This window comes from Nematostella vectensis, chromosome 11 (genome assembly GCF_932526225.1).
Source record: "Nematostella vectensis chromosome 11, jaNemVect1.1, whole genome shotgun sequence".
Classification (NCBI taxonomy): domain Eukaryota; kingdom Metazoa; phylum Cnidaria; class Anthozoa; order Actiniaria; family Edwardsiidae; genus Nematostella; species Nematostella vectensis.
In genome coordinates, this window is record NC_064044.1 from 8,749,257 (window position 1) to 8,777,175 (window position 27,919).

General features: G+C 40.0%; 1 protein-coding gene across 7 annotated transcripts; it reads left to right on the forward strand.

Annotated features, from left to right (window-relative positions):
• On the forward strand, positions 1-27,822 carry LOC5508662. 7 transcript variants are annotated; one of them, XM_048734164.1, is made up of 19 exons: positions 9-328; positions 1,449-1,611; positions 5,221-5,241; positions 6,648-6,732; positions 7,087-7,163; positions 7,451-7,629; positions 7,817-7,939; positions 11,933-13,473; positions 14,525-14,767; positions 15,327-15,712; positions 16,088-16,153; positions 16,459-16,480; positions 22,158-22,322; positions 22,561-22,925; positions 24,417-24,516; positions 24,684-24,709; positions 25,037-25,209; positions 25,287-26,119; positions 26,495-27,822. In XM_048734164.1, exons 1-19 carry the CDS (start codon positions 246-248, stop codon positions 26,599-26,601), a joined length of 4,758 nt encoding a protein of 1,585 aa, XP_048590121.1. In that variant the 5' UTR covers positions 9-245; the 3' UTR covers positions 26,602-27,822. The 7 variants fall into 7 exon arrangements, with proteins under 7 accessions (XP_048590119.1, XP_048590117.1, XP_048590120.1 ...); XM_048734165.1 differs by lacking the exon at positions 16,088-16,153; XM_048734162.1 differs by lacking the exons at positions 22,158-22,322; positions 22,561-22,925; positions 24,417-24,516; ... (2 more) ...; positions 25,287-26,119; positions 26,495-27,822 and adding exons at positions 17,459-17,572; positions 18,120-21,547 and having other exon boundaries at positions 1-328; positions 1,551-1,611.
• Positions 27,823-27,919: the final 97 nt, after the last annotated feature.

Consider the following 27,919-nt stretch of genomic DNA (forward strand, 5'->3'; position numbering starts at 1 on the left):
CGCATTTTCCATGTCCCTCGTGCATTTTGTTTGCTCTCAGCATGCTTTACGTTCCTAGCGAACGTCATTCCCGGTTCCCTGCAATTCTCTCGAAATTGTCCTAAACATGGACGAATGTATACAGCTAGGGTTTCATGCTGTATCGAATGGAGTACCAGGGAGCTAAGATTTTGCACGGAAAGTGATCGCTTGTAGTGTTTGTTTGTAAAGAAAGCGCGAAAGGGTCTACGCTCCCCGGGATCAACATGTCGACGAGTGGTTCACCTCCGAAGAAAATTCACTTCGAGGTGGGAGCGAAGCTGGAAGCAATGGATTATACCCAGAACTGGTGAGAATTGAGTATATTTATAATCCGGTCTATACCTTGACTTGAGAACGTTGTTCGGCCTTGCGTTTGGATGTGTCTTGTCGAATCTTTCTCCAAAGGCGGTAACTTCAAAATACCCGCTCTCTTCGCCAAGAAACTTCGCGCGTTGTGTTGTTCGATGGAATTATCAAAGATTCGAGAGATGGCGGTGAACTTTAGCTCTTCCATCCCCGACAGTCGATTAACGATTGCATGTGCTCTATAGTTGTTACATGATCAGTCTTCTTTGTAATTTTGAATCGTGCTTTTCTCTTTGTTTTGTTTGATTATGTTCGTATTGCCTCAAATATCGTGTTTCAGGTAAAATTTTGCCGAGTTTGATAGACGATCAAAGGTTTTTTTTATAAAAATAAAACTTGGTTCAGTTCTATGATAAAAAGATTTCGGGAAAGAAACTATATTTTCGTGTTGATTATTGTTCCCCAAAAACATGCGGCCATGGTGGTAAAATTTATCCGATTATTTGCACACGAAATATAATTTTTATAAGTCTGAAAATTAAAGGAACAAGAAAGACGATAAATTTTGTGGATTGTTTTTTTCGCGTTTCTTGCAAAACACAAATTGTTCGCTGTTTCAATGCTAAATTTAGCTTGTACGTCATAAGGCATTATGCATGCGCCTGAAAATGATCAAATATCGTTTGTTACTACATGTTTGCTACAATAAACTCTTTCTCATTTGCTTCCATTCAATAGCCACCCAGTAAATTTTTGCTCAGTGTTAAAAGTTCTTGTGAGCTGAAGAATGTTTCACAGTATTATCTTGTGTACTTAAAATTTCTGTGGAAATTTCCATTTTTTCGTTAATTGAGCTCACATTATTGAGCTGAAGTCAAACAGTTAGGTTGTAATAAGAATTATTGGAACACCCCCCCCCCCCCCTCTCCCTCTGTATCTCGGAGGTTTATTTACCAATATAGTGGACTAGGTTCCCATCCTAGTTTGTAATGAAAGTTAAACGCTTGTTGACTTAGGACTTTATCAACACCTTTCTGTCACATCCTGGAAAAATATAATTCTCCTAATTCTTTAAAGCTTTGAACAATTTTTTTGTAAAGTTACTGTCCTGTATTTTGTAGGTACCCCGCTAAAATCTGCCGTGTTGATAGCCACGGGAAGAAGGCGTTAATCCATTTTGAAGGGTGGAACCATCGTTTTGATGAGTGGATTGCTTTTAATAGTGAACGGCTGAGACCTCACCGTGGTGGCCACTTGGAGCACAAAGAGGAGAAAACACAACAAGTGAGTCATCCCATTGCATTTCTGGTAGATACAGTAGCTGCTAATGATTTTGAGGCTTGCATACAGTACTCTGGTTCCTACTCGTGATAAACTTTTTTAAATTTTTATTTTGAATATTGAAATATCTTATCTTTTTGAAAAATATCACTATTCATAGATTATTTCATGCTTTAGCAATAAAAGGAACCCTATTTTACTATAGGCTGGGTTGAATTTCACAAAAATTAAGTGGATTTTGTTTGCTAGAGTGGAACCTGGATTTTACAATACTGGATTTTAAAATAACCTCGATTTTACAATGACATTCCTTTCTCCCCGCGGAAATACAGTGAAATGTATGAGAAATTACCTTGATCTAATGATATTGGATACAACAATATTCTCGATTTTACGATACAAAACTAGTCTCCCAAGCAATTTTAACCTCAATACAATGATATTACTAATTTTGTCTATCAACAAAGAGAGAAAAACTCAAGACACCACACACATACAGTACAGTACATTGATTTTCTTGACTTGAAAGATCTTGTTAAATGCAGATTACAGTTTACAGAGAGTAACTGTACAGTCTTACACAGGGTAAAGTTACAATATCACTATTTTGTAAAAAATCTTTCTAACAATACCTTGATTATACGATACATTTTCTTTCTCCGGAGGCACATCGTAAAATCCAGGTTCCACTGTACTGAAAATTGAATTTTTTGCTGTTGTAAAAGTTTTGTTACACTAGTGGGATCCAGATTAATTACACATCAAGTCGGTGCATGGGGGCTTAAAGTTTTTCTTGGGTTATGTTTTTATTCCTTTAATACAATTTATCAGGTGTTTATACAAGAGAACTTTGGCTCAAGTCAAACTCATGTACTATATGTAATACTCTTTAAGCTAGCCTCTGACTCTCTCCTAATGGCAGATTATTAAGTAGTCTGTGGCCTACATGAAATGTTCAATGTAACTGTAATGGTGATGAGAGTTTATATGAGCTTGTAACAGCTAGTACAGTTAGTACTCTATCAACTCAAATCTTTGGCATCAGATATGTGTAGTCATCTTTGGCCTCATTGCACTCCACTTAAACATAGACCCGATTGTTTTGTACAGTATGCTTTATGATATGATTGCGATATTAAGGATATATCAATTGTAGCATGAAAAGTGGAAATTGCTTTAGGGCAATGGGTATGTTGTTTGGATCCTTATTTTTATTGCCTTTTTTAAAAAAACAAAGTATTCTAACCTTCTGTAAGTTCTAAATTAATGCATGATACATGTTTCAATATTTGAATCAATCAAAATACCCAAATTGTTTTGCTTGCTAACAAGAATATTGAATACAGTACACCAAAAACTTCTGTATTTCCTGGCGTATGCACCATTTTACTGCCAAAAAAAGGGGTGTGCATTATACGCGGAACTCGTTGTTCTTAGTATGATAAAAAGCGGAAATCAATAAGAAAATGTGGCGATCCCATTGCTTAGAAATAACAAAGTAAAAGGTATTCCAACTGAAAAATATCTTTAATTACCTCGTGTTTTTTGTAAGAAAATAAGCCCAAAAACTCGCCAGAAAAACAGCAATTATTTATGCTTCCTTTGCGATTTTCTTGTTTTCTGCCTTGTTAGAATTTACTCGACCCAGTCTCTTTGCGCCTTGTCCAAAATGGTGGTAATCGCAGTGAACAAACACAAGCTCCCATTTCGATGTTCCATGTGAAAATACAAATGTCAGCGATGAGTATAACAGCTTTACAGTTGTGCTAAGATGCGCTGCTTATGCCTAAGAGGTTCAAAGTGATTATCACCTTCAAGTTCAGATGTAGAAAAGCATTTACCGTACTTATGTATAAATATAATGAATTGTGATTCTGAACATTTATCTCATCTTTATACTTCTATTTCTTTTTTGGTTGTTTCTCATTTTCTTGTTTTTTCTATTGGGGTGCATATGATATGCGGGTTTTTAAAATTTTGTTTTAAAAGGCCCTGAAAATTGGGGTGCGGATTATACGCAAGTGCACATTATACGCCGGGAAATACGTTACTCGTATCTGGCAAATTTTTGTCTTGAATAAGACTACTGAATTTAGTCTTCCCTGAGGAAGTCTTATCAAAGATGAAAAATTGTAAGAGTTGAGTACCAGTTTTTAGTGAACCATGTTGAAATATTAGACAAACACTGCTCATTAAAGCCACATTGTCACCAGTTTACTACTTCTGAGGTCCGACGGAAACCTCAAACGTTTAAAGACAAAAGAATCTATTAAAATCCGGGATATTAAACAGGCCATCCGCTCTAAATTATCAATCACATCCTCAAAGAAACTTCCAATAAACACACTGCTTTCAATATTTTAGAATATTTTTCGCGTTTTCCGTTAAAAATTATCAGAGATTGTTACGTAATCGACCGGAAGAAAACTGGTGACAATGCAGCTTTAAGCTAACAATAAACAATGTTCATAACCAGATGTAATTTTTAGTCAGTGGTAATAATGATAAAACGGTGATGATTTTTTAATTTTTTTAGCCTGACAAGGCAGAATTATAAAAGGTTTCAGCAACACAAGAATTACTACACACATTTAGTAAACAATTGAGGCGAATTGTCTAAGCAGAGGCGCTGACTCAATGTGTACATTCAATTCACACCTACAATGGAACCTGCGTTTTACGACATGCCTTGGGAGAAAAAAAATGTGTCATAAAATCGAGGTATCGCTGCAAAGAGGTCCTCAATTTTATGATATAAAGAAAAATCTGTTAAAAATTTATAAAAAATAATAGTTGTAGCGAGGTCGGATTAATTATCCACTTTTACAAAATAATAATGTTGTAACTATACTATACAGTTTCTCTCTGTAATACTGTAGTCTGTATGTATACTCTCTTTTTTATAAGAACATTTAATTTTCAGTTGAGGTTGTGCCGTTCTTATAAGGATGTCCTAAAATTTTTTAGTGTATATCAGAATATGATATCCAATAAATCATTGGGACAAGAATTACACAAATGATCCAAAGGTTGTTATTGTCAACACAATTTGATTCTGCATGTTAGAACCCATCACACTAACAAAACAATACTTTGCTGCTATTGAGCCTCAGCATTTTCTTAAAACTTAAAATATCAGGATAGACATTCTTATAAAAATGGTGCATATAAAAAAGAGATTAGTTTTATTAATGGGATTTTGTTGCTCTCTATTTATTTCACATAATCTTTTCAGAACAAAAAACAATTTACACAACAGTATTTTTAATGTCTTTATCCTACTAGTATCATTAACCCATGTATATTCTATTGTTTGCATAAGTTATTTTATCTAGCCCTTACTGATGCATCCCCTGGCTTGTTGTGATTATTTTGCTCCTTTATAAAACTTTCCCCACATGATACTAGTACTTGATATCCCCACGTATTATCATGTATTATCATGCAAATTCCCTTGCCACATGCATAGTATGTAACAGGCATCAACAATTGATGAGCTCTTTATCCACCCTGAAACCTATTGCTGTTTACCCACTAAATTTTGTAAGACCGTAATCTATGTTTTTTTATTTCTTTTCCGCTGTCTTCTTGCGCTTGCCGTGTCTACGATAGCAAGATGTTTGCGACTACAAGGTTGATATTATTCTATCCTCTCATAAATTTAAACATTTTATTCATGTATATATATTGTGGTGATGTTTAAAGGGTATTACTATATGTGATTTATGTATCAGTTTTATGTTGTGAAGTGTTCCCCTTGAGTGATTATTTCAAAATGTTATTTAGATTCTATACATATAATTTTAGCATTTGATGGTCTATTGCTTTTACTTGAATGTATTAGATTAGTCGAGACTAGTGATTTTCAGCTATTAAACAATTTGCATTTCTATAATAATTTCTTGAGTGGTCTGGTCAGTTTAGAAGTCCATGCATTAATATATATTTCCAGATTGTTCTTCTTGTTCTGACTGCCCAAGGTGTGACTGGACTTATTGAATACTCTTTGGACTAGAGGCTATTGGAATCTATGCTAGCCAAAAACACTGTTTGTTTCAAATAATCCCTTGTGTTTTTCATATTAGATTTTCTAAGATTAATAATGTGTACATGTCAAGCAAAGCTCATGATTACTTTATTTGTGACTGTGAAACCTATTTTGTCCTTTAAGAGTTTAGTTTTATCAAATAACAAGCAATTTTCTTTTTTATTGTTTCGATGTTTAAAAGGAAAGGTTTACTGTATATTTGTATAGAAGCAGTTATTTAGAAAATCAGGTACTAGCATGCCAATAACACTGAACAAAAATGATGATGCCAAACTGTAAAGTATACTATTTAAGCTGTATGTTTAGTGTTTTTGTTACCAATGTTACAAAACGTTTCATTAAATAGAGTGACAACGTTTTATAATCATTGTCAAAACATCTTTTTACATGTGTCCTCTCTGCTGTTTTTTTTTTTATGGGAAATGCTTTTCAGAAAAACTAGACAAGGCAATAGAATACAAATCCTGCAAAAAGGACCTAAACAATAACAACGAACTGTGTTATTATTTAGTTAGTATTATACATAGATGAACATTATTCTAGAAATGTTTTAATGATAGCAATTTTTAAAGTTGTGATTTTTTGGTTTACAGTATATCTAGGGCATTTCTTTTTGTGTGATATTCATATGGACTGTTTCTAGTTTATGGGGGTCCTGTGGAATTTTAGCATGCAAGTGAGGCTTTGGAAGTTTGGCATTTGTTTACAGCCATCTTGTAACACTTTTATAAAACAAAATTACTGCATTTCAAGCCCATTTAACAAGGATGTAAGAAGGATTTAACAAGTTTTAGCATAAAACAAGCAAAAAGTTCAACAGTTGATAAAAATTGCTGCAAACAAACTTTGACCTGGCAAACCCTTGGTTTCATGCTCAAACTACACATCTGGAACACAGTATTTAGTTTGTGTTTTGCATTGACATTTCATGGTATATCTACAGTACCAAGCATTCATAGAAATGTTTCAGTCATGTTCTGGTTCTTTTTAGGAATGGAGAAATGGTGATCGTATTTTAGCCAAGTGGCAGGACTGCAAATTTTATCCTGCAAAAATACTAAAGATCAATACAGATGGTATGTTTTGTGCATGTTCAGTTACTTACTGTATGTTTTAGCTATGTTGTAGCTTGGGAATTTTCAGTTCCACATTGCTATCATCATAAACAGGTATATGAGATTTTGAAAGGTTTCTGTTAGAGTTTAAGGGGGTTTAAGGATCAAAACTGTATTGAAGACATGACATGCTTAATATTTTACAAAAATGGCAGTTAATGTCAGGATGAATCTAGGGTGGCTGCCGTCATATTTGCAATTCTTTATCACCAATGGCTGTCTTAACCTTCTTTCTTGAAAGGTACTTACACAACTTGTGTGGGAACTGTGATAGCAATGACTTCTTAGCCCTTCTTGCTGTATGCTTTGTTGTAGGGTCATTTGAAGTGCTTTTCTATGATGGTTTCAAGAAAACAGTCCAAAGAAGTAACATAAAACCAGACAACAGCAAGGTAATTACATAGTGAATTCTACTGAAACATGGTTTAAAAAGAACCCAGAATCTTAGACGAAAATCGTACACTGTGTATGTTTTATCAGAGTTGACTACATAAGTTAGTATTTTGCATAACTTGTGTTTGGTTTCAATATACTTGCTAGGTACTTAGCTTCATATATCCCAAATCACCCTTAACATTCATAGCAGTTTATGTTTATACCCTTTATCTACTATGATGTTTATTTTCATAAAAATCCAAGTGTAAAAATCGTGGCTTATGAAATTGTTTTACTTTACCAGAAAACATTTCCAGTAGACAAGGAGCTGGCAATGGAAAAATCTGAGAGGATTGAACGCAGGGCCAAGCTAGCCGCTGGTCGAGCTGAGCGAGCACGAAAGCGTAGTAAGGAGCTGGCAGGGATTTCTCCATCTCCCCCCACCAGCAAGAGAAGAGAAAGGGGGAGAAGGACAAAAGCAGAGTAAGTTAAGTTTCTTATTCTCATGTGCATCGTTTGTCTGTGAATGTTGTTGTTTATAGTAACTCCTCAATATAGTTAAAACTATTCTTCTACGATTTTTCACGACCACAGAATTGAGGAAATTAATATAAATATATGAAGCCCAGCAAAAACTCATGAATTCTGTATTTACTTTTGTGATTGCCAGGGAGGAGATGGGTATGACAAGTGAGTCCAGTATGTCTAGTCCAGCAGAGCCCCCGCAGGAAGTACCTGAAGCAGATGAAGTACCCGTGGATACAGCTAACATGGCAACAGATCAAACAGAGAGGTAACAAACGTTGCAGAACCCGGACTATTAATGGAGTAAAAGGGAGGGTCTAATATTCATGGGGTGTAAATTATGTGTATGTTCTGAAATGATTAACCAAGATTCAACCTGAATAATATTATTATTAAAGAAATGTATTTGAAAGGCTAAGTTTGCCGTTTCAAGTTTTTAGCTGATCTTTTATAAAGAAATGCATTTTTATTGTTAACCCTTTCACTACTGAAGCCCAATGTGTGTCACATCCTGCTGTTCCTGGAGCCTAATTAGCATTCCCCACTAATTTACACACCAAAACAAAACATGCATGCTCAGTAGGTTTTGGAGGCAGATTGTAAAGAATAAAGCACAGAAACAAGTAGTGCAGATAATGAAGTTTTTAATGAACCAAAATATTGGCGTTTTTGACACTATTGCTTAGAGCTATAATGATTTGAATTTACAATTTCATACAAAAATTCAAATTTCGCGCCATCTTCTCTACCAATGATCTCAAATTTTGCATCATTTACAAGATTATTGTTTATCTTAGACACAAAATATAAATAGAACATATAATAACCACATCATAGCCGAGTCCATGGACACGCTGTCTGTTTTCTTGCCCAAGGTAAACTTTGTAGTTGCACACATAGCCGTTGTTCGCGTCGGCCGCCATCCACACTTTTATGCCGTATTTCATCGGCTTTGCAGGCATATATTGGCGAAAGCAAAGTCTTCCCTTGAAGGCAATCATTCTCTCATCGACTGATTTGTCCTTTGAGGGCTCGTAAGCTTGCTGGATATTTTTTAAGACATCGCTCAGTACCGTGCGAACTTTAAAGAGACGGTCGTAATCGGCGTCCCCATGTTGTAGCTCGTTGTTCGGATCGCTGAAGTGCAGGAATTGGGCGATCTCTTCAAACCTTGTCTTGGGAATCACGTCCTGAATCCCAAGGTTTCCAAATAGGGCGTTTTGAGACCAATAAAGGGCTTGCTGTGGCAAGGAATTAATTCCCATCACTAGCGCTACCCCAAGGAACATGTGGAGTTCGTCGGGAGTGACGTCCTTCCACTTCGCCAGCCGTGCCTCTCTATCGGCCTTCTGCCCGATAATAGATTGTTCATATCGGTTAGTTTCGTCAGAAATTAAACCAATAAGTTCATCCGAAAACATCAGCTTTTGCATCTTCTGATACCGTTTTCTTCAACCGTTGTTGCCCGGTGAAGTCCTCAAGGTCGAAATGCGTGAGTTGCTCCGACCAATTTTCAACACTATCTTCGTCGCTCTCGTCTTCGCTTTCTTCCTCAGAAGAACTGCTTTCTTCCTCAGAAGAAAGTTCAAAACCCTGAAACTCATTTTTAGAATTGTTTACATCATCATTCTCGTCAGGATTAACACCAAAAATCGCTCTAAATTCGCTCGCATCGATCGCTAAAGATTCCGCCATGTTTGCAGTACAGGGGTGACTGATATGTTTTTGGTCGGCGCTCACGCACTCCATACAATGATAAATTATGCGCAGTTGGTGGGATTTGATTGGCTAATGTCGTAAGAACAATAGTCCACGTGTTTCCTGCAGCATGAATTCCCTAGGGAGGAGAGGAACGATTGTTTTGAGTTGTATGCAAATTGGCCGCTTTTGGCCGCTCCAGGAAAAACGTCACACTTCCGTTTGGCCGCTTTTGGCCGTTTTGATAGTGAAAGGGTTAATGTAAACGATTAATTGAAACGTTTTCAAAGTTTGATTGTCCTGCTTTATTATTGTTCTGTTTCGTTCATTTCTTTTATCGGGAAATTATGGTGATTAAAATTTACAGTCAATAGCTTGTGTTTGTATAAGTTTCTCGGCCGCGAAAACTAAAGACCTTACGCCTGGCCCAACGCGTTCCCTTCACGGTTCTGGAATTCTTTAGTTAGAAGGCGCAACATGGAAGCCATTTCGTAGTAAAAAATATATAGGTGCCATGCCAAATACATACAAAAAGAGCCAGACAAATTAAGAACAAAAAACCCTGCAAAGATTCAATTTTGATTTAAACTCTTTAGTTGAGCTCCTCGTGACTGCTTCGCGCATCCTATCGTGCAAAACTCTGATTGGTATCCCTTTGTTAAATTTGAGCTCGTTGAAGACTGAAAACAACAAAAACTTCTAAACAAAAAACATGTTGGTTTCGGACGCTTGTAGATGCAGCTTTTTTAAAGTTTCTAATAATTATACAATAATAGGAAACGATATGAAACGATATTAGGATTGGAAATTCCAGCAAGCCTTTTCGCTGTCGTTTTTTAAAGTGACAAGCTAATAAGTTTTGTGTCAAAGGATAGGGCTTGTTTGTAACCGTAACATAAATTAAAATAACAGCTTTGAGCAAAATCAACCCCCTGGAAATGGTAAAATGCACTATACCCCCGTCCCCCGGAATTTCCAGGGACTTTGACCCCACCCACCCCCCGGAATTTCCAATCCCCTCCATTGGGGGGGGGGGGGGGTATGGATGTTTTCTGGAATTGCACAATGAGGATGCACTCCGAACATCGATGCGAATTTGAAAAAATGAATTGTCAAAGTAGTGTATGTGTCATGTTTCACAGCTTCCTATGTATCAATGGTTACTGAAAGTACAGTTGCTTAAAACATTGACCCCTCAACCGGCCTGTACCGGCTTTGGGAAGTACCCACAACCCAAAAAATTCATAAATGCAAACTAAACACAAGAAGATGAAGATACTCAGGCATCAGTCTAAGAGATAAATGGTCTTGAAGATATGCATCCAACCAAGGTGTTGGCAACTACTCTTAAGCCAAATAATAGCACAGGTTCTTTGACAAATCTCAAATCGAACAAGGAGAGAAAAGCAGAATCACCCCTCTCAATAAAACGCTCAAAATACCACACAAGGGAGAGAGATCAGCAAACACAGCTCAAGACACAAATAGATATCTTTATTCTGATCCTCCAGGTACATTTCCTTGGCCTCAAAACACAATTTCTATTCCTTGAAGGATTGTACAACCACGAAAATATCTTTACGAATTGCAAAGCATTCTGGGAGATCCAGGGGAAAATTCACGAGGGGAGGGCCAGTCAACACTCCTCTCAACACTCCCAAAGTCAGATGGTTTTTTATAAGTCTTTTCACCCCGAAGCCAAACAAATCAATTCCAGGTCATACAGACCCAGAATAGCAGTGTAAACAATTTTGGAATCAATTTGGTTTCAGAAAAGACAGCATTTAGGAGAGCTGTGGTGATTCATTAGAAAATTATTTTCTCATCCAGGCAAAGCCAAACAAGAAAAAATCATCGTGAATTAACCTTTGCTTGCAAATATCCATAAGCAAAGCACTCAATTATGCCCCAAAAGACTTCATGATGTCCTGAGACACTCTCCTAATATGCTCATAGCTGTATTTTTGATGAAAAATACAAGCAACCATCAACTTGTGCTGGCTTCAGCACATCGACGAGGGATTAAAATGGATACCGCTGACTAGGTGCAGCTGTGTTTGACTTTGACGGGCTGTATAAAACTCAGAATAGGGGGGAGGTATCTGTTTTCAGTCTGTTTTTTTTTTTGTAAATTCAGCTCAAAAATAGCCAGGAGTCAATGGGTTAAGCGTGTAGTAATGGAAATATGGTTATGTTTGATGTGTATTCTAATACATAACAGGATTGATAAAGGCTTGGTGCGCAAAGAAATCAATTGTTCTGAGTTTGAAGGCTAATTAACTATTCTGATCTATGTTCAATGTGCTGCTATGAGTTGAATCATTATTTGTACATGGTCTTTGGTTATTTGAAAAAGCTGTCTTTAATTACTTCTAAAGTTCACAATAAAAAGTTGTGGTTTGCAATATTGATTTTATCCCCTGTTATTTTTGTCAGGGGTTACATAGATTTAAGGGATTTTCCCCCAGGGGAAACGGTATGGATGCTTTAAGCTTTTTGCTTGGTGTTCTGGTATAGACACCATGTCATCATGTCATTGCATTGATTCTATTTTTTATTTCAGAGAAAAAGCTCCAGAAACAATGGAAACTTCTCAACCAATCACCCAGAATGCTAAAACCCCAGAAATTGAAACATCAACGCATAAAGAAACATGGTCTGAAAAACAAGAGAAGGAAGTTCTTACTGGTAAGAATAGCAGTAGAGACAAGACTTCTGGAGAAATACATAGTGTGAAGAATACCACCAAAGCAAATGAAACAAGTGCCAATGAAGAGTCTTTACCTGAATTAGATATTAGTAATGAAGACCCAAAAAGTTTATCTAAAGATATGTTAAATGTAAACAAACAAAATACAGATACAATAGATACAAATTCTCTTTCTGGTGGATGTAGAGGTCCCCAAAATGATGTAGATTTAGAAGAAGACAGAAAGGTTTCCTCTAGAGAAGCCAGTGCATCTGAAAATATACACGAAGTTGAAAAGCCTCTCAGCTCAGCCTCAGCACAGGATAAAGATCACTACAGCTCTGTTGAACCCAACACTGATAAGGCAAAAGAAGTGTCAAGGATTAGAAATATTATCCAAAGCGTTAAGGAGACTATAGCAAACGAGAACAATAACATTCAAGCCATGGTGTCTTCAATCTGCAAACAGGCAGATCTGAGGACAGATCTAGCAGCGACAGCATCAAGACAAGGCATGATAAAACCACAAAGAAAACCTAAGAGTACTGGGCGTGGTGGATCAAGGGGTGCAATGAACCCCAGAAAACGAGCCTTGCGCGGGTCAGGGCGTAACTCCATGAGTCCAAGGGGTTACGGGTATTCAATGGCATTCATGGACCCTGTCTCTAAGCCTGAGAGCTCTGAATCACTTGCAACTACTTCATCTTCACCAACGACTTCTGCTTCTATAACAGCCTCTTCTTCCCCAGTTCTGCACCAAGCTGAAAAGGAGGCCAGTTGTGTCAATGTTGAAACAAAAGAGACTAAGACAGCTAGTGGACTGTTACCAGATTCTGAGGAATTGAATGAAGTTCTTGAGGCGGATGAGGAGACAGTTGTTGTTATACCTGCAGATCCTGTGAACACTGCAACAGCTAGCTCCACTTCACCTGCCACCACCTTGTCTAAACCAAAAACTCAGAATTTTCATAAGAAGAAAATGCGACTTGACCAGATTACTGACAAACTATCAGCACAGTGCAAGAGTCAAATAGAAGCTGCTGCTAGCTCACCCTCTGCCTTCCAGGTGGCCAAACCTCACACCCCAACACCACCCCCACCAACACAGCAACCAGCTCCACAACCAACGATGCAAACGACACCCACACATTCTTCAACATCCCACACTCCACCCACACCCATATCTGCTCCCTACCCTGTTGAAGGCTACCCTCCGCCCTTGATCTATGCACCTATGTCTGGGGCCTGTTGCACCAACCCCCATTGTCATGGTCAGCACCAAGCGATGTATGCCAACCCGCCTCCAAGTCACAGAGGGCCATTGCCGCCGCCCCATGGCATGCACGGGATGGGGCCATCGCCTCACCTGCATGTGCCATCGTCACCTTATGTCATGTACCAGCCAGGAGTGCCATGTGAGTATTGTATACAACTTTAGTATTAATCCACTCACATACTATCACGAATCTCGCAACTTGATTGGCTCCCATACCCAACATCTATTGAGCCATACAGTGAGTAGCTAAAGCTATAAAGTGGTTATTTATTACTGAGAATTATTAAAATCGTCATTTAATTGAAGGTAGTATGTGAGTGAATTTATACTAAAACGATTAGATTACTTGTTCTCGTTTTCTATGAGTCAAGTAGTCAACTTGGCGCTACGTGCCTCGTTTACTATCTATTGACTCATAGAAAACTCAAACTCGTAGTCTAATTGTTAAATAGTACTACTACTATACAACTATGGTATTGGAGTGGAATTCTTCTCTAAAACACCCACTTAACAAGTCCTTATAAAATACAGCTCCATTTGTTTGCAGTAAATTTTTACTCGCTTGATAAGGATATTAGTTAAGTTAATAAGGACACTTTTATGGGTCCCAATGGCATCTTAATGAAACAGGCTTTCACTGTATAATAAAATTACTGTTTTTGGGGTCTCAACAATGTCCTAATTAACCAGTCTTTCACTGTATGAGGAGAGCTCTTTCAGTCTCAACAATGTCCTAATTAACCAGTCTTTCATTGTATGAGGAGAGCTCTTTCAGTCTCAACAATGTCCTAATTAACCAGTCTTTCACTGTATGAGGAGAGCTCTTTCAGTCTCAACAATGTCCTAATTAACCAGTCTTTCACTGTATGAGGAGAGCTCTTTCAGTCTCAACAATGCCCTTATTAACAAGGGTTTCACTGTGTGGTGACAGTTCTTGGGGTCTCAACAATGTTCTTATTAACAGGGTTCAACTGGTACAAGTGTTAGCATTTTATATGTTTCAGTTATCAGTCAATGCCATTATGAGGCAAAGAATATTTATCTATATCTTGGCCGTCCCCTAGATGTATTGAAAGAATGATAAAGAGTTCCAGCCTTTTTCCTGGCCCATAGGAAAATTCAAAGTCAACTGTTGTTAAATAACAAGTACAATTGAATAACCTTCTTATACTCTTATCCCCAAACCCCAGGCTCCTGTTCAGGCTGTACAGGGGGAGTATACCGACCCACAGGTCCCATCACCCACCCAGAAAGTGCCCTTGCAAGGCTCATACAGTGTGAACAGAGGATTCTCCATAGTGGGCCTAGGCCCTCCATTCCTCACTACAGGGAAGCCCCCACTCCTCACAGTCCCTGGTTAGCGCATGGCCACCCCCACCAACAGTACATGTCTTTGCCGTCCAAACGTGAAGAGATGTGGAGACAGCAGGAAGGTTGGTACCATAAGGACATTCATTGGATTTGCTCTAAGGAATTAGGTGACTATTTTAGCGGCAAAGTCACATCCATACAAGTAAATCAATGGTGCAGCTGTCACAGCTGCAAAATAAGCTCTTTCTGAGATACTTCTGGCTAAAAGTTTTAGTGTTTGGATTCACATGTTTTTATTGCAAGTTCCAAATGACACTCTTACTTAGGTTTGTATTAATTTGGTTTTGCTTTGAAGCCTAAGACAAAACTAAGAAACAAGGGCACTCAGAGATTGGTTTTGAATAATCATAATTAGAATTGAACAATATTACATGATAATTACTTTATAATGGAAGCTATTAGTATGTTCTAAGCGTGTTTTTGGAAGGCTAGTTCAGGGTTCAAAATAACTTTTTTAAATCCGCTAGATTTTGCCGGCTTTCTGGATTTTGATGGCGAAAAAAAGCCTGCATTCCCAAATTATGAAAGGGGAATACAGAAAAAAGAGCTGGCAAAGACCAGTTGCCCGCTATTTTGAACCCTGCCAGTTACAATACCTTTCTCTTTGTTTTGCCTTATTAGCTGAAAGATCTGCCCTTATGAGAAACACACCCTCATTGAGTCCCACCTCTGAAAGTGCCATGCTGCAGAACTGGAGACAAAAACTAGAGCGACCTCTCACCACCCTCAAACTCAACCAACCTGACAGCAGTCCTGCCAGTACTCCAGCCAGTATCCCAGAGAGCGCTAATAATACTCCACTCCACCCTTCTCTAAGCAGCAAACAAGAAACCAGTGTTCCCAAAAGTGACAATAATACAGTAGTAACAACCCAGGCTGCTTCTGTCACCCCTGCAACGCCATCAGCTAGCTCTGCTGATGCTACCACACCCAGCTCGATGTCACCCCAACAGCGCACCTCTGCCATGACCCCGAATGGTACCCCTGTCAGTATGGTAGGGGGTAAGGTATGTACATATGTTAAAGACGTAAAATGTAAAAAACGTTAACACATGACATTGCTATAGTTTTATTGATAAGTTTATGTTAAAACATGATTGCTTTTAGGTATGATCAAATTTTATCACAGCTCGATTTGCAATCGTTTGGGCCAATTCCAACTGAGCTACCAAAACATTTAATCCACAAAGTGTTTGCTCATGTTTGTTTCAAGCATAACATATCTATTAAACTATAGCCATTCTACGGTTTAGTAGACAGGGTACTTGTATTAACTATATAACTTCCTGGGCATGCCCCTGGGTTTGGTCCCTTACAAGACGGTCCATCAGCAGAAAGTTGACTGCGTTTGTGTAAAGGGTGTACCCGTTTTCTCTCTTTAGATGTCCCTTGGGTCTACACCAAGGACTGCTGAGTTAGGCTTGGGGCAAGACGTAGTAGACGGCGAGGTACAGGCAGGCATTTGGTTGGCGTGTAATTATGTGCAAGCCATTACTAAAATCTCAACCCTCACATGCGGACAAAAATATATACAAACAGTGGTTAATACCAACCTTTATCTTTATCTGTGGACTATGATATATACAAGTAGTCAATATACTAACCCCTCTCCATATATTATGATTTAAAAAGATACTAGTAAAGCTGTTAGTAAAACCACCCCCTAATAAATGCTAATAACTGAAAGTTATAGGTGGAGTAACAGAGATTATTTTCGCTATTAGCATGCTGATCAATTTGACTTTGTTTTTAGGGTCGAAAGGGGAAAGATTCAGGTAAGACAATAAATTGTATTGTGATGAGATACGCTATTGCACACATGACAGATTACTCAGAGAACTCCTTGGTAATGCCCTCTTTGATATAATACATTCCTAGAATTCCAAGAATCAGAACACTAGGTATGTCAAGGGGCGGAGGTATAATTCGCTAAGTGTTGGACGGTGTATAAACGCGTTTTTGCAGCCCAAGTGGGGATAAATTGCCTTTGCAGCCTTCCAAAGATGTCGATTTGTTCATCTGATACCTAACTTTTAGTCATTTTGACCAACATGGCCAAATGGTCATAAATTGCCAGTTTTGACTCTCTAGCAACCCACTTGATGTTATATCCAGATTGCCCCCCCCCCTCAAGGTCGCTGTGTCACATTCCTCAGAACATTTAAAAAAAAAAAAAAGAGAAATAAAAATATAGTATTTGACATGCAAGGTTTTCGCTTTAGAAACATTGGCAGTGCAACAATTGATGTGGTAATTTAAACAGTGTATAAGTCAGTTAAATGTTTTGAAACTGTTGACAAACTGCAGATTCCAATGGGAAACTCTTACCTTTTTCGAATATCATTGCATTGCAACCATTGCCATTCAATGTATGAACTTACTCTTATATTTGTTCGTTTTCTCGCCTAGCTCTTTTTTCCATTCATTAATGCATTGTTGATCTAACTGTCTGAGGACTATAAGCTAAAGATGACCCCCTAAAGTGTGTTAAACATCACATTAATTTATCAAGGGTTCCCGCGGATCAAATAAAAAGAGACAGCTATTTAAATTCTAAAGTACGGGCCATCAATCAACTATTATCCGCTTTTTGCCCGTAATATAAATCTCCCTATGGATGCGTATCTGTTATTTTGTCCCCATCCAAGGATCTCGCAGGAACCCTGCTTGTAAACCGTAGTGCGCATGCGTTTTGTCCGAGTCGGAGCAAGTCACGTGTTACAGATTTTGAACCCGCTGACGTTCGCCCACAGAACGCGGTATCACGGGCGCTTCGCTGCAGGCAGGGACGTGCCCTGATGCAGACGAGGACTGGGTCCAAGGATTTTGCACCACTCCTTGTCCGAAACACTACAAAAGAAGGCAAGGTAGGTGATGACGAGATTTGCTTCAACTGTAGTTTAATAGGTATTTGTAAGTGTTTTTCTGTATAGCGCTTTTTACAAAGTCTCTAAGAACTTCACATGCAACTACAATGCACTCGTTAGTATATAAATACGGAATCTTTCATGCAGTGTACAATTATTCGTGAGCGTGTCAGCATTATCTCTGGCGATAGTACCATGGAGTAGTGCCGACCCTAGCCGTTCTCTCACTTCCTCAATGCAGGTTCATGAAGAGCAATGAGGTGTGGGAAATTCGGCGTGTTGCTCTATCTGAGAAGACGAGGGATTCACAGTCTCAAAATCTTCCTTTCAAATTATCCCTTTCAAAGACATTTCAGAAGCACTGACACTAGTGACTGAAATCGTTTATAACTGGTTATATAATCATAGTTTGGTGTTGCTCACCCTAAGTAAAGGGCTAAGTCATGAAGCATTGCCAAACTAGAATCTGCTGTGAGTTCTTATTTATTGAAGGTTCAATTGCGTGTTTGTCTCGTTCGCGATACATTTTTTGAAATTTCCTTTTTAGATTACAATGAGGAATACTCTGAAGACGAGACGTATCAGCTAAGGCATCAACTCCACAGCTCCTTCGACCATAACCTTGTTTGCCAGGACCAACCCCACACCAAGAGTGACCAACCTCTCTGCTCCTGCGACCTACATACTGACACCTGCGACCTGCACTATGGCACGCCCGACCTACATAATGATACGCCCTACCCAATCTATGGCATGTGTGATGCACAACCTGACACGTACAATCGCCATCGTGGCATATGCGTTGTTTCCATTGACGTAGGCGTGTCCTGGACTGATCAGGAATCATTTGCAGAGAGACGCAGACTAATAGATAGAGAACGCAAGCTGCGTCCCAGAGCAATGGAGACTTTAACTCAAAGAACACTTCGTCGCGAGAAGGAACGCCAGAGAATTAAAGAGCAAAGGCAGAAGTTCCTCAGTTCAAGCTTATCTGATGGGAATTGTAAATTGCAGCAACAGCTAGAGGCCTGTCGTATACAGCTGCGAGAAGCTCAGCGACGGCGACGCGCAAGAGTCAGGGCATTAGAAACAGAAGAACAGCGGAAGATGCGCTTAAGGGACTTGGCAAGGAAGGCAAAGGCACGGCGATGGCGTAGAGTGTCTGGCTCTTCACCACATGCAAGTCTGCATGGCCAATCCTCGGGGGAGATAACTCACAGCAACACTGAAAGTTGGTCAGAGGGAAGTTCAAGGAAAAAAGAATTAGTGAAAAGTTTGCTAGGAAAATACCATGCTTGGAATTATGCAAAGAAAAGAATTAAGTCCCATCCTTTGAATATGCCTTCTGATTGTGCGCCTTCGGGGAGTACAGTTAACTCAGAGAAAAGGGTTTCCTCTTCAGGAGAGACTAAATTATCCGATTTGGGGTCAATAAGGTCTGATACTAACCTACATAGCATGGACTTAGCTATACAGTCAAATACAGTAGATGGTCTTAGTGCTCAGGCGAGTGGTGAAAACCAAAACTCGTACGCATTTAGCTGTTTCTCTTGTGAAATTCCCCAGAACAGTTTGCGAAGTGAATTGCCTGTCAACACAACTTTAACAACTCATCACCCTTCGTCTTTACATCGTTTGGAATCGCCACCTCATACTTATATGGTCAAGGGCCATCAAGCTAGTTCAACATTCGCTTATCGGATGCCTGTTCCCACACCAGAAAAGCAGTACCCTTGGTTTTATAACCTAGGCAACAACAAACGTCACTACCCGAACGTCTTGACTCCACAAGATCTGTACACCTCAAAACGTCTTGACAACACAGATCCTGTTGATGCAGTGCTCGAAAGGCCATTCATTGATAATGAAGACAATTATAAGGTCTCGTGCCAGAGACAGCAAAGGAACTCCCAGATGGTACATCGTCAGGGTCAAGTACCAAGTAAAAAGCTTAAATTCCATGAAGTGGTATTTTCAAGTGGTCATCATCAATATAGAGAGGATTTCAAGAAGAAATGTTCTTATGCAACTAATTGTGTCACATCACCTCAAGGGTCGCCAACATCTCCAAGCTTGCTGTCTGTGTCAACTGAATCTCTAACGTCATTTCCTGCACCTACGGCATTGCCGGCGTCAGTCTCACAGACTGCACAGGTTATAGAATCGTTGTCCCACGTGGCTTCACAAGTTTCTAGGGATTGGCCTAGTCCTACCAGCAATGCCTGCTTACTGCCATCACCTTCTGAAAAAGAGGAAGGAATTCAGGAAGTATCTTTGACGAAAGCTTCTGTGCATAAGAAATTTATTATTGTCAGCGAGCCACTGTCAAAGACCCCTGGTAACGAGAAAGAAACTATGGAAAGGTTCAAGACACCCGGAAACCAGGAAGGAATTCTTGAGTCTTTGATAAAGTCTCCTGAACACGGGAACGTATTTAGAAACGAGGAAGTATTTCTGGAGGTGCGAAAGACCCCTGGTACCCAAGGGGTGAATGTGTCTAAAATCACAGAAAACAATACAAAAGTTCTGGAGGTGCCAAAGGTTCCTGATAACAAAGAAGGAGTCCTGGGGGAGTATTTGACAAAGATCACTCGGTGTAAGAAAGGCATTTGTGTCGGAAAATCTTTGCTGAAGTCTTCTGAACACGGCCAAGTGGTCCTTGTTGGGCAGCCCATATTGAAATTGCCTATAAATAGGGAACTGAAAACTTTGAAACTGCCTCTATCAAAGTGTGCTGGAAATGAAAAAGGAATAGTCTGGCAATCCTTATCAAGTTCTGGACATGGTGACGGTTTGCAGGGGTCTAAGCAACCACTAGTTGACTTTAATAGAGGTATCCTAGTGGGGGACTATAAAAAGTGCTATCTGGGACTTGTCGACGAGCTGCGAGGTATGGCTTATGCAGGTGAAAACCAAAAAATGTCAATGGTAAAACACTCGCAAAATAATGTAGTCAGTAGCTTGAACTGCACCTCGACCAATTTACAGCCATTGGACTCAACTAAGGCATCTGTTAACCTTGGTTCATTGCCGTGTCTACCAAGCTCTACCGAGCAGGGCAATCCAGCATCAACTGGGGCAGAGGATCCAGTTGCTGTATCTACTTTCAAAAGTCTTAACTCCAGTCAGTATTTGCAGGACACTAGATTATCTCAAACGTGTAATCCTGAGGACAGAACTTCCCTCCAAAGTGCAGAAAGGGCAGGAGCTTCTTTTACTCAAGAATATCTTCATCGTGGCCTCCAAAACTATGGCAACAATTATGAGAGGCATTCAACCCTGTCCTCTGGTTGCCTTCGTGGCCCCTTGACTGGAGAGCCTGTTTACCCGTTTGTTTTCCCAAGGTCCGCAGTGCCTGAGGATGAAGAGCTTCGAGTGGAGAGAAGAAGAACACAGATGAGAGAGGCTCAGAGAAGGAGACGTGCCCGACTGCGTGCCGGTGAAACAGAGCAGGCAAGATTGGGCAGGTTGCAGAGGGAAGCCAGGCTTGCGAGGGACCGCAGATACAGACGTTGTTCTGAGATGCCTGATACGGGCACTGTCTTGGAGCTAAGAGAAAATGATGATAAAACCTAAAGGGGTTTTCGAGAGGATAAATAAATAACCAAAAAAAGCATGCTATTACAGAATAACATAACATAAAGCTTATAATGTTTAAGAGAAAACTCTAAGACACTGGATTGAATTGTAAATGATGTTTAGGGTTTAAGTTGTTTTTGGTAAGTTACAGCATTCCATAAATATGTTAGAATGTTGTTGTAAATAATGTTAAATTAAGTTATATTCTGCTAAAGTCATTATTTTTTGGTGACAACGTTTAAAAAAGTGTATAACACGAAAATAGATTAAAAGCAGAAGCAATAGAAACACCACTGACAAGTTATAAGGTGTTATGCTATCTTGATTCGCCAAGATTTCCTCCTTAAGGTCATCAACAGTAGGTGAGGCAAATAAGAAAATGCATACTATTTGCAAGCAGCCATCGTTATATGCCAGTCTTATTTCCTTTCCCTTTTTAACTTTTGGAAGCCCGATTGAGTAGGTCCATCTTCTATACAACGAAGGACAAGATTCCATTTCCCATCGTTCAGAAAATCTTTTTGCTTAAATTTCCAAATACCCCTTTGACATTCCAGCATCGAATCAGCATCTAATTTTCTGTAGATATTTTGAGGATATAGTGACACAGTACCTTCAGACCAGCGTGTAAAAAAAAAGCCCCATATGAACACTCATGACATTGATGGCGATGCCTTAATCCACTGACCACAAGACAGAGAAGTGGTGAACTGTTTTGCAGCACATCACAATATGGTTAACAAACAACTACGGTTTTGCTGGGCCAGCAATGCTAGCTGTGTTCGCCAGAAATGTTTTGCTGCTTGAAAGGGGCTTAAAGATGCATTAAATCATACATCACCTGATCCAAATATCTGTTCCATCTTCTTGTTAGTAACATGAGATCATACATATTGTATCATACACATATCACCCACACCCCTTCTGCACCTGTTGCCATCTTCTTGTGGTATAATGCAGCATCTTTGCTTATTTGCTAACTCCGTTAGTAACATTCTCATTTCAGCCCCACTTGCCCCTAAGGAGCTCATCATAGAGATGGACCACAACAAATACAAGTGTCAAGTACCTGGCTGCGACAAGTCGTTCCGTAAGGAAAGTGGTCTGGAGTATCACAAGAAATATTACCATACCGAAGGAGACAAGCCACTCAAGCGCAAGCGATCTTCTGGTTAGTCATTTAGAACTACAGTCAAAGCCTGATTTATCAATACTTAGATTGCAATAGTCTCTGTATGACACCTCGATTTGGGGTAAAACTAAAAGGACAATATATGGTGAATAGTCTTGATGTAGTTTTTCCGATATAATAAGTCCCTCATCATATCATTGTATACCAGTATCATTCCATTCTATGTTCCGGGAGTGGCTGAGTTTAAATATGTTTGCTAAGGATTAATTCCCAACAGCTTCCATGCGGTCAGATGGCACCCCAGAAACCTCCCCTGATGGGCCGCCCTATCTCGGCAAGCGGCGCTGCCATCGATCATCAGCCCCAGGCCAACTCACCTCTGAGTCCAACCCCTACCCCCCTGACTCAGAGGACTCTATGGATGGACCCCCTGGCCCCATGGAGCCAATCTCCATCAAGGTTGAACCGTCCGCCAAGGAGCCGCATGGCCGTGAGGTGGAGCTCGAGATAGAGCCTGGTACGGAGGCCGAGGCAATGTTCTTTGGGCCTGGAGAGAGTATGGATATTGATGAGGATGAGGATGAAGGTGACGTCATCAGGTGCCGATGTAATCTCTCCGAGGAGGGAGGCTTTATGATCCAGGTGAGTTTTTGGTCAGCGCACATTTCCCTTATACGTATGCGCATATCTCAACTAGGCGGTGTTTTCTGATGGGCCCGTCAACCTTCTTGCGAGTAGATACAAAAATGTCTCAACAAGAAGTGGACCAGTAAAAGTTTGTACAGAGGAGGGTGTCAGAAGGCGCCTTTTGTTGTGTGCATTTTGGCCTTTAGAGAAGCAATTTTCCGTTTTGTTTTTTTTTGTTTTTTTTTTGTGTTTTTTTTTTTTGCACTTTCCTTTGGTCATGCAGTTTTCATTTATTTTTACCTAGTAAAATTGTGAACAGTCTCATATCCAGTTTTTGTTTAAGGAACTGCAGCTTAAAGCTGCATTGTCACCAGTTTACTTCCGGTCGATTACGTAACAATCTCCGATGATTTTTAACGGAAAATGCGAAAAATATTTCAAAATATTAAAAGCAAAGAAAGTGTGTTTATTGGAAGTTTCTTTGAGGATGTGATTGATAATTTGAAGCGGATGGCCTGTTTAATATCTAGGATTTTAATAGATTCTTTTGTCTTTTAACGGTTGAGGTTTCCGTCGGACCTCCGGAAGTAAACTGGTGACAATGCGGCTTTAACAGGAGTTTTAGTGCCCCTATGTTTAGTTGTCCGCTTAGCCAATTTACAAAATACCCTGCTCTGGGGCCTCTGTGTTTCACTGCATTGTTTAGTGGGAATAACATTTGACTCGTGTTCTTTTGTTGTGTTTCAGTGTGAAAAGTGCCTTGCGTGTGGTTAGTTGTAATGCGTGAACATCAATTGACGCGTGTTTTTTTGTTGTGTTTCAGTGTGAAAAGTGCCTTGCGTGTGGTTAGTTGTAATGCGTGAACATCAATTGACGCGTGTTCTTTTGTTGTGTTTCAGTGTGAACAGTGCCTTGCGTGTGGTTAGTTGTAATGTGTGAACATCAATTGACGCGTGTTCTTTTGTTGTGTTTCAGTGTGAACAGTGCCTTGCGTGTGGTTAGTTGTAATGTGTGAACATCAATTGACGCGTGTTTTTTTGTTGTGTATCAGTGTGAACAGTGCCTTGCGTGTGGTTAGTTGTAATGTGTAAACATCAATTGACGCGTGTTTTTTTGTTGTGTTTCAGTGTGAAAAGTGCCTTGCGTGTGGTTAGTTGTAATGCGTGAACATCAATTGACGCGTGTTCTTTTGTTGTGTTTCAGTGTGAACAGTGCCTTGCGTGTGGTTAGTTGTAATGTGTGAACATCAATTGACGCGTGTTTTTTGTTGTGTATCAGTGTGAACAGTGCCTTGTGTGTGGTTAGTTGTAATGTGTGAACATCAATTGACGCGTGTTCTTTTGTTGTGTATCAGTGTGAACAGTGCCTTGCGTGTGGTTAGTCATAATGTGTGAACATCAATTGACGCGTGTTCTTTTGTTGTGTATCAGTGTGAACAGTGCCTTGCGTGTGGTTAGTCGTAATGTGTGAACATCAATTGACGCGTGTTCTTTTGTTGTGTTTAAGTGTGAACAGTGCCTAACGTGGCAGCACAGCGAATGCGTCGGTTTAACAGAGCTGACTGTACCCTCCAAGTACCTCTGTTACGTCTGCAGTAACCCTAAAGGTATTTCTACAGCTCTCCTTGGTAATCTGGATTCTGGCATCTAGGGTGAAGGGGAGGCTTTTAAAGGGACAGAGGGGGGGTAGGGCAATTGAGGAATTTCTTCTCTAAGGGGGGTAAAGTCTGATGCTTTGAATATACAAATCTTATGCATACTTTATTTTCAACAGGTTTAAGAAGACACGCAAAATACAGGGTAAGATCTCATTGTTACTATTAAAATATATCTTAACAAATTACAGTACTACGCCAGGCACCTTTCAGCTGGAAAAATGATTTACGCAAGTCGAAGGCATTTGAAGGGGCATTGTTGCCACATGAATAATGTCTTACAACAGAACGCAGCTAAGGATCCAAATTGATGCGTTTTGTAGAAGGAAAACAAGGAGAAAAGTCCTAAGAGTAGAGACACAAATCTAAACCAGGTTTCGAGGAGCCCAAAACCTAGAGGTCAGAGACACCTGTACTACAGATCAACTCGACTGTTAACCCAGCTAACATTGCTTATTATCCCCTGTCTCAGAATGACTTCGACTGGTTTAAGAAAGGTATTCTCGCCCACTTTTCGTACCTTCACGACACCCTCGCCCCTGAGTACAACAGTGAGCGTATCCTAGCAACACATGACGTCATGGTGGATCTGCACTGTGTGGCCAGCGCTTTAGACAGTCTTCGCATACGTATTCATGTGTTACGGTAAGATATCTGAGGGATTTGAGATTGCGATTTAGCAATTCCATATTTACGTATAACTCTTGATTGCCCCCTCCTAGGAACAAAAAGCACCCTGATCTAATGCTTTGGCGGAAACCAGTCCCCAAAACAGACCAGCAGTCAGAGTGTGAGAGCTCCCCAGGTGCTAATACGGATCGTTTAGAATCTCCAGCCAGAACTACCCCACAGGCTTCAACACCTTATGGCACGTCCTTGCTGATGGTCAAGCCCGACACTCTTCCCAATGGTCTCGACGATCCACCCCGTCCTGCCTTATCAGCCTTGTGTCAAAATGGGGGGGTCTCGAATGAGAACAACTCATCTTCAGCTATGAACGGCAAGGGACATGAAACTGACAGCGATGGCCTACCACACGGATCTGCGCCAAGGACGGAGGGAGTACCCACTGATGAGCAAGGGCCCGTTTCTGAAGAGGGTCTGGGACGAGGTGAGGAGGAAGCTATTTCGCCCCTTCCGCCTTTGGTCCCTGTTGGGGGGTCCATTCTGCAAGTGTTTTCATCCCCAAAGGAGAGTCCCGCTGATAAAGGTGGAGCGGATGATAAAGCAGTATTGGAAACGAGTCAAGACACTAGACTATCTCGGTTCTCGCCTAACCCTCTTGAGAACTCGGAGAGCTCAAAGGACTCTGAAAGCTTTAAAACCTCGGACGAAGGAACAGCCCACCCATCTAAAGAATCTAAAGAAACAGCGTCGGAGGATTCCTTAAATGTTAGAGTTTCCATAGATACCAGCGTTTCCATGGATACCAGCGTTGCTATGGAGACCGAGGAGGCATGTAGTCAGACGGCGATGATGAATTTACTGGATGATATTGATGAGATGCACGCAGACCTTGAGACGCTAATGGACCAGATTGAGCGGCAAATTGAAGGTGATTTTCATCCTCAACCCTATCGTAATCATAAGAACCACTCACACATCAAGTCCATCCCCATCACCATTGTCTTTGCATGCACCACTATTTTCACCGTTTATTCTATTCTCCATCACATCGATAATTCTGACTATCTGCCTTTCTGTCCGTTGCTTTCTGTCTATCGCCAACACCTGGCTTTCCAAGCGCGTATCTAGGGGCGCTCACACACCCTTTGGCGGCCTTTTTGCATGTGAATTGTAGGCTTGTATTGATGGGCTATTGAATTTGATATCAATACCCCCCCTCCATAAAAATGATTTCTCTGTGTCTGGTCTCTCTAGCTCCCCGCATATATATCTGCTTGGCATCTGACTTGCCTCTTTATCTTAGTTCTGGAAGGAATGAAAGAAGAATCGCGTTCTCCACCAAAACCCGACATGCGCAAACTTGTCAAGGATTTGGCGCGCATCAAGCGCCTTGCTATCCATGTGGGATGAGATGAAAATTCCGTACGTCGCCTGTGACTTGTCGAGTCAAGTGAAAAAAACGATCCGAGTGTCAATTTATAAATATTGGTGGTTATTGTAAAGCGTATTTGTAAATAAGCATTTTTTTCTCACTCGCATCTAATCTAAAAACATGTACTTCAAGACGTAGAGATGTTAAATAAGTGGGCTTACGCGTATTCAAGACTGTTGACATGAATACCGCCACTTGATGACCATATTCACGCGGTGTAATGTATCGAATGGATATAACGTATTAAGCACTACCCCTTGTGGGATAAATGGTGATGGAGTTGGTCGTTGCGTATGCGTAACTTATCTGAATACTTGAGATGGACCATTTGCAATGTTAAGCCGGGTATGGGGTTAAAGCCGCATTGTCACCAGTTTACTTCCGGAGGTCCGACGGAAACCTCAACCGACAAGAGACAAAATAATATATTAGAATCCGCTCTAAATTATTACCAATCACATCCTCAAAGAATCTTCCAATCGACACACTGCTTCTACAATGAAATAGTTTTCGCGTTTTCCGTTAAAAGTCATCGGAGCTTTTTCCGAAATCGACTGGATGTAAACTGGTGACAGTGTAGTTTTAAGGCATGTCTACATACAATATATGTAATTCCTTTTTTGGTTATTTTACTCTAGACATGTTTGTGCTTGGTGTTAAGTTGGGTCTCTAGTTTTTTCTTCAGTTAAAAAAAGGAAGAAAAATGTAAACCTTTTGTTTTTATTCAAAGCACTGCCTTTTCTTATTATGGCCTCGTCCCTTATGAAGTGGTTCGTATCTTAGCCTGTCGTTCCCTTATTCGCTTTCTTTGGCCAGAGTACAAGGCCCATGCACTTGCACTAAAAAAAATATTGTGACTTTTTGTTGGCAATCTGGCACACGAACAAAACGTTCCTTTGGACAACCAGAAACTTTCAATGACAGAAATGGCTCATTTTCATCATTGAAAGGTTTTTTTGATGTCATCCTCTGGCATGACGGCCGCAGCTATTTCTGTGTTTATTTTGGAGTGAGTTTGCCAATCCAAAAGTCACGTTATTACTTAGCGCAAATCGCCTATTCAGAATGTAAAACCATGACTTAAGTCATGTGGCTTGGAAGTGAAGCTCTTTGCCTTTCCGAGCGGCAGAATATCACGATTGTGTATTATAGTCTTGAATTGTAAAGGAATCAAAATCTATACAGAAATCCAACTGGTATATGGTCTCCGTTGTATCACCCAAAATAATGAAACAACGATGGTTAACCCTTTTGCCCATAACCACGCGGAAACCTGAGATGAAAGAGGTGGGTGGG

Coding starts and splice junctions, on each gene's coding strand:
- LOC5508662 (XM_032377439.2), top strand. CDS start 246: ATGTCGACGAGTGGTTCACCTCCGAAGAAAATTCACTTCGAGGTGGGA. Junction 6,733..7,086: donor ACTAAAGATCAATACAGATG/GTATGTTTTGTG, acceptor GCTTTGTTGTAG/GGTCATTTGAAGTGCTTTTC. Junction 13,474..14,524: donor GTACCAGCCAGGAGTGCCAT/GTGAGTATTGTA, acceptor CCCAAACCCCAG/GCTCCTGTTCAGGCTGTACA.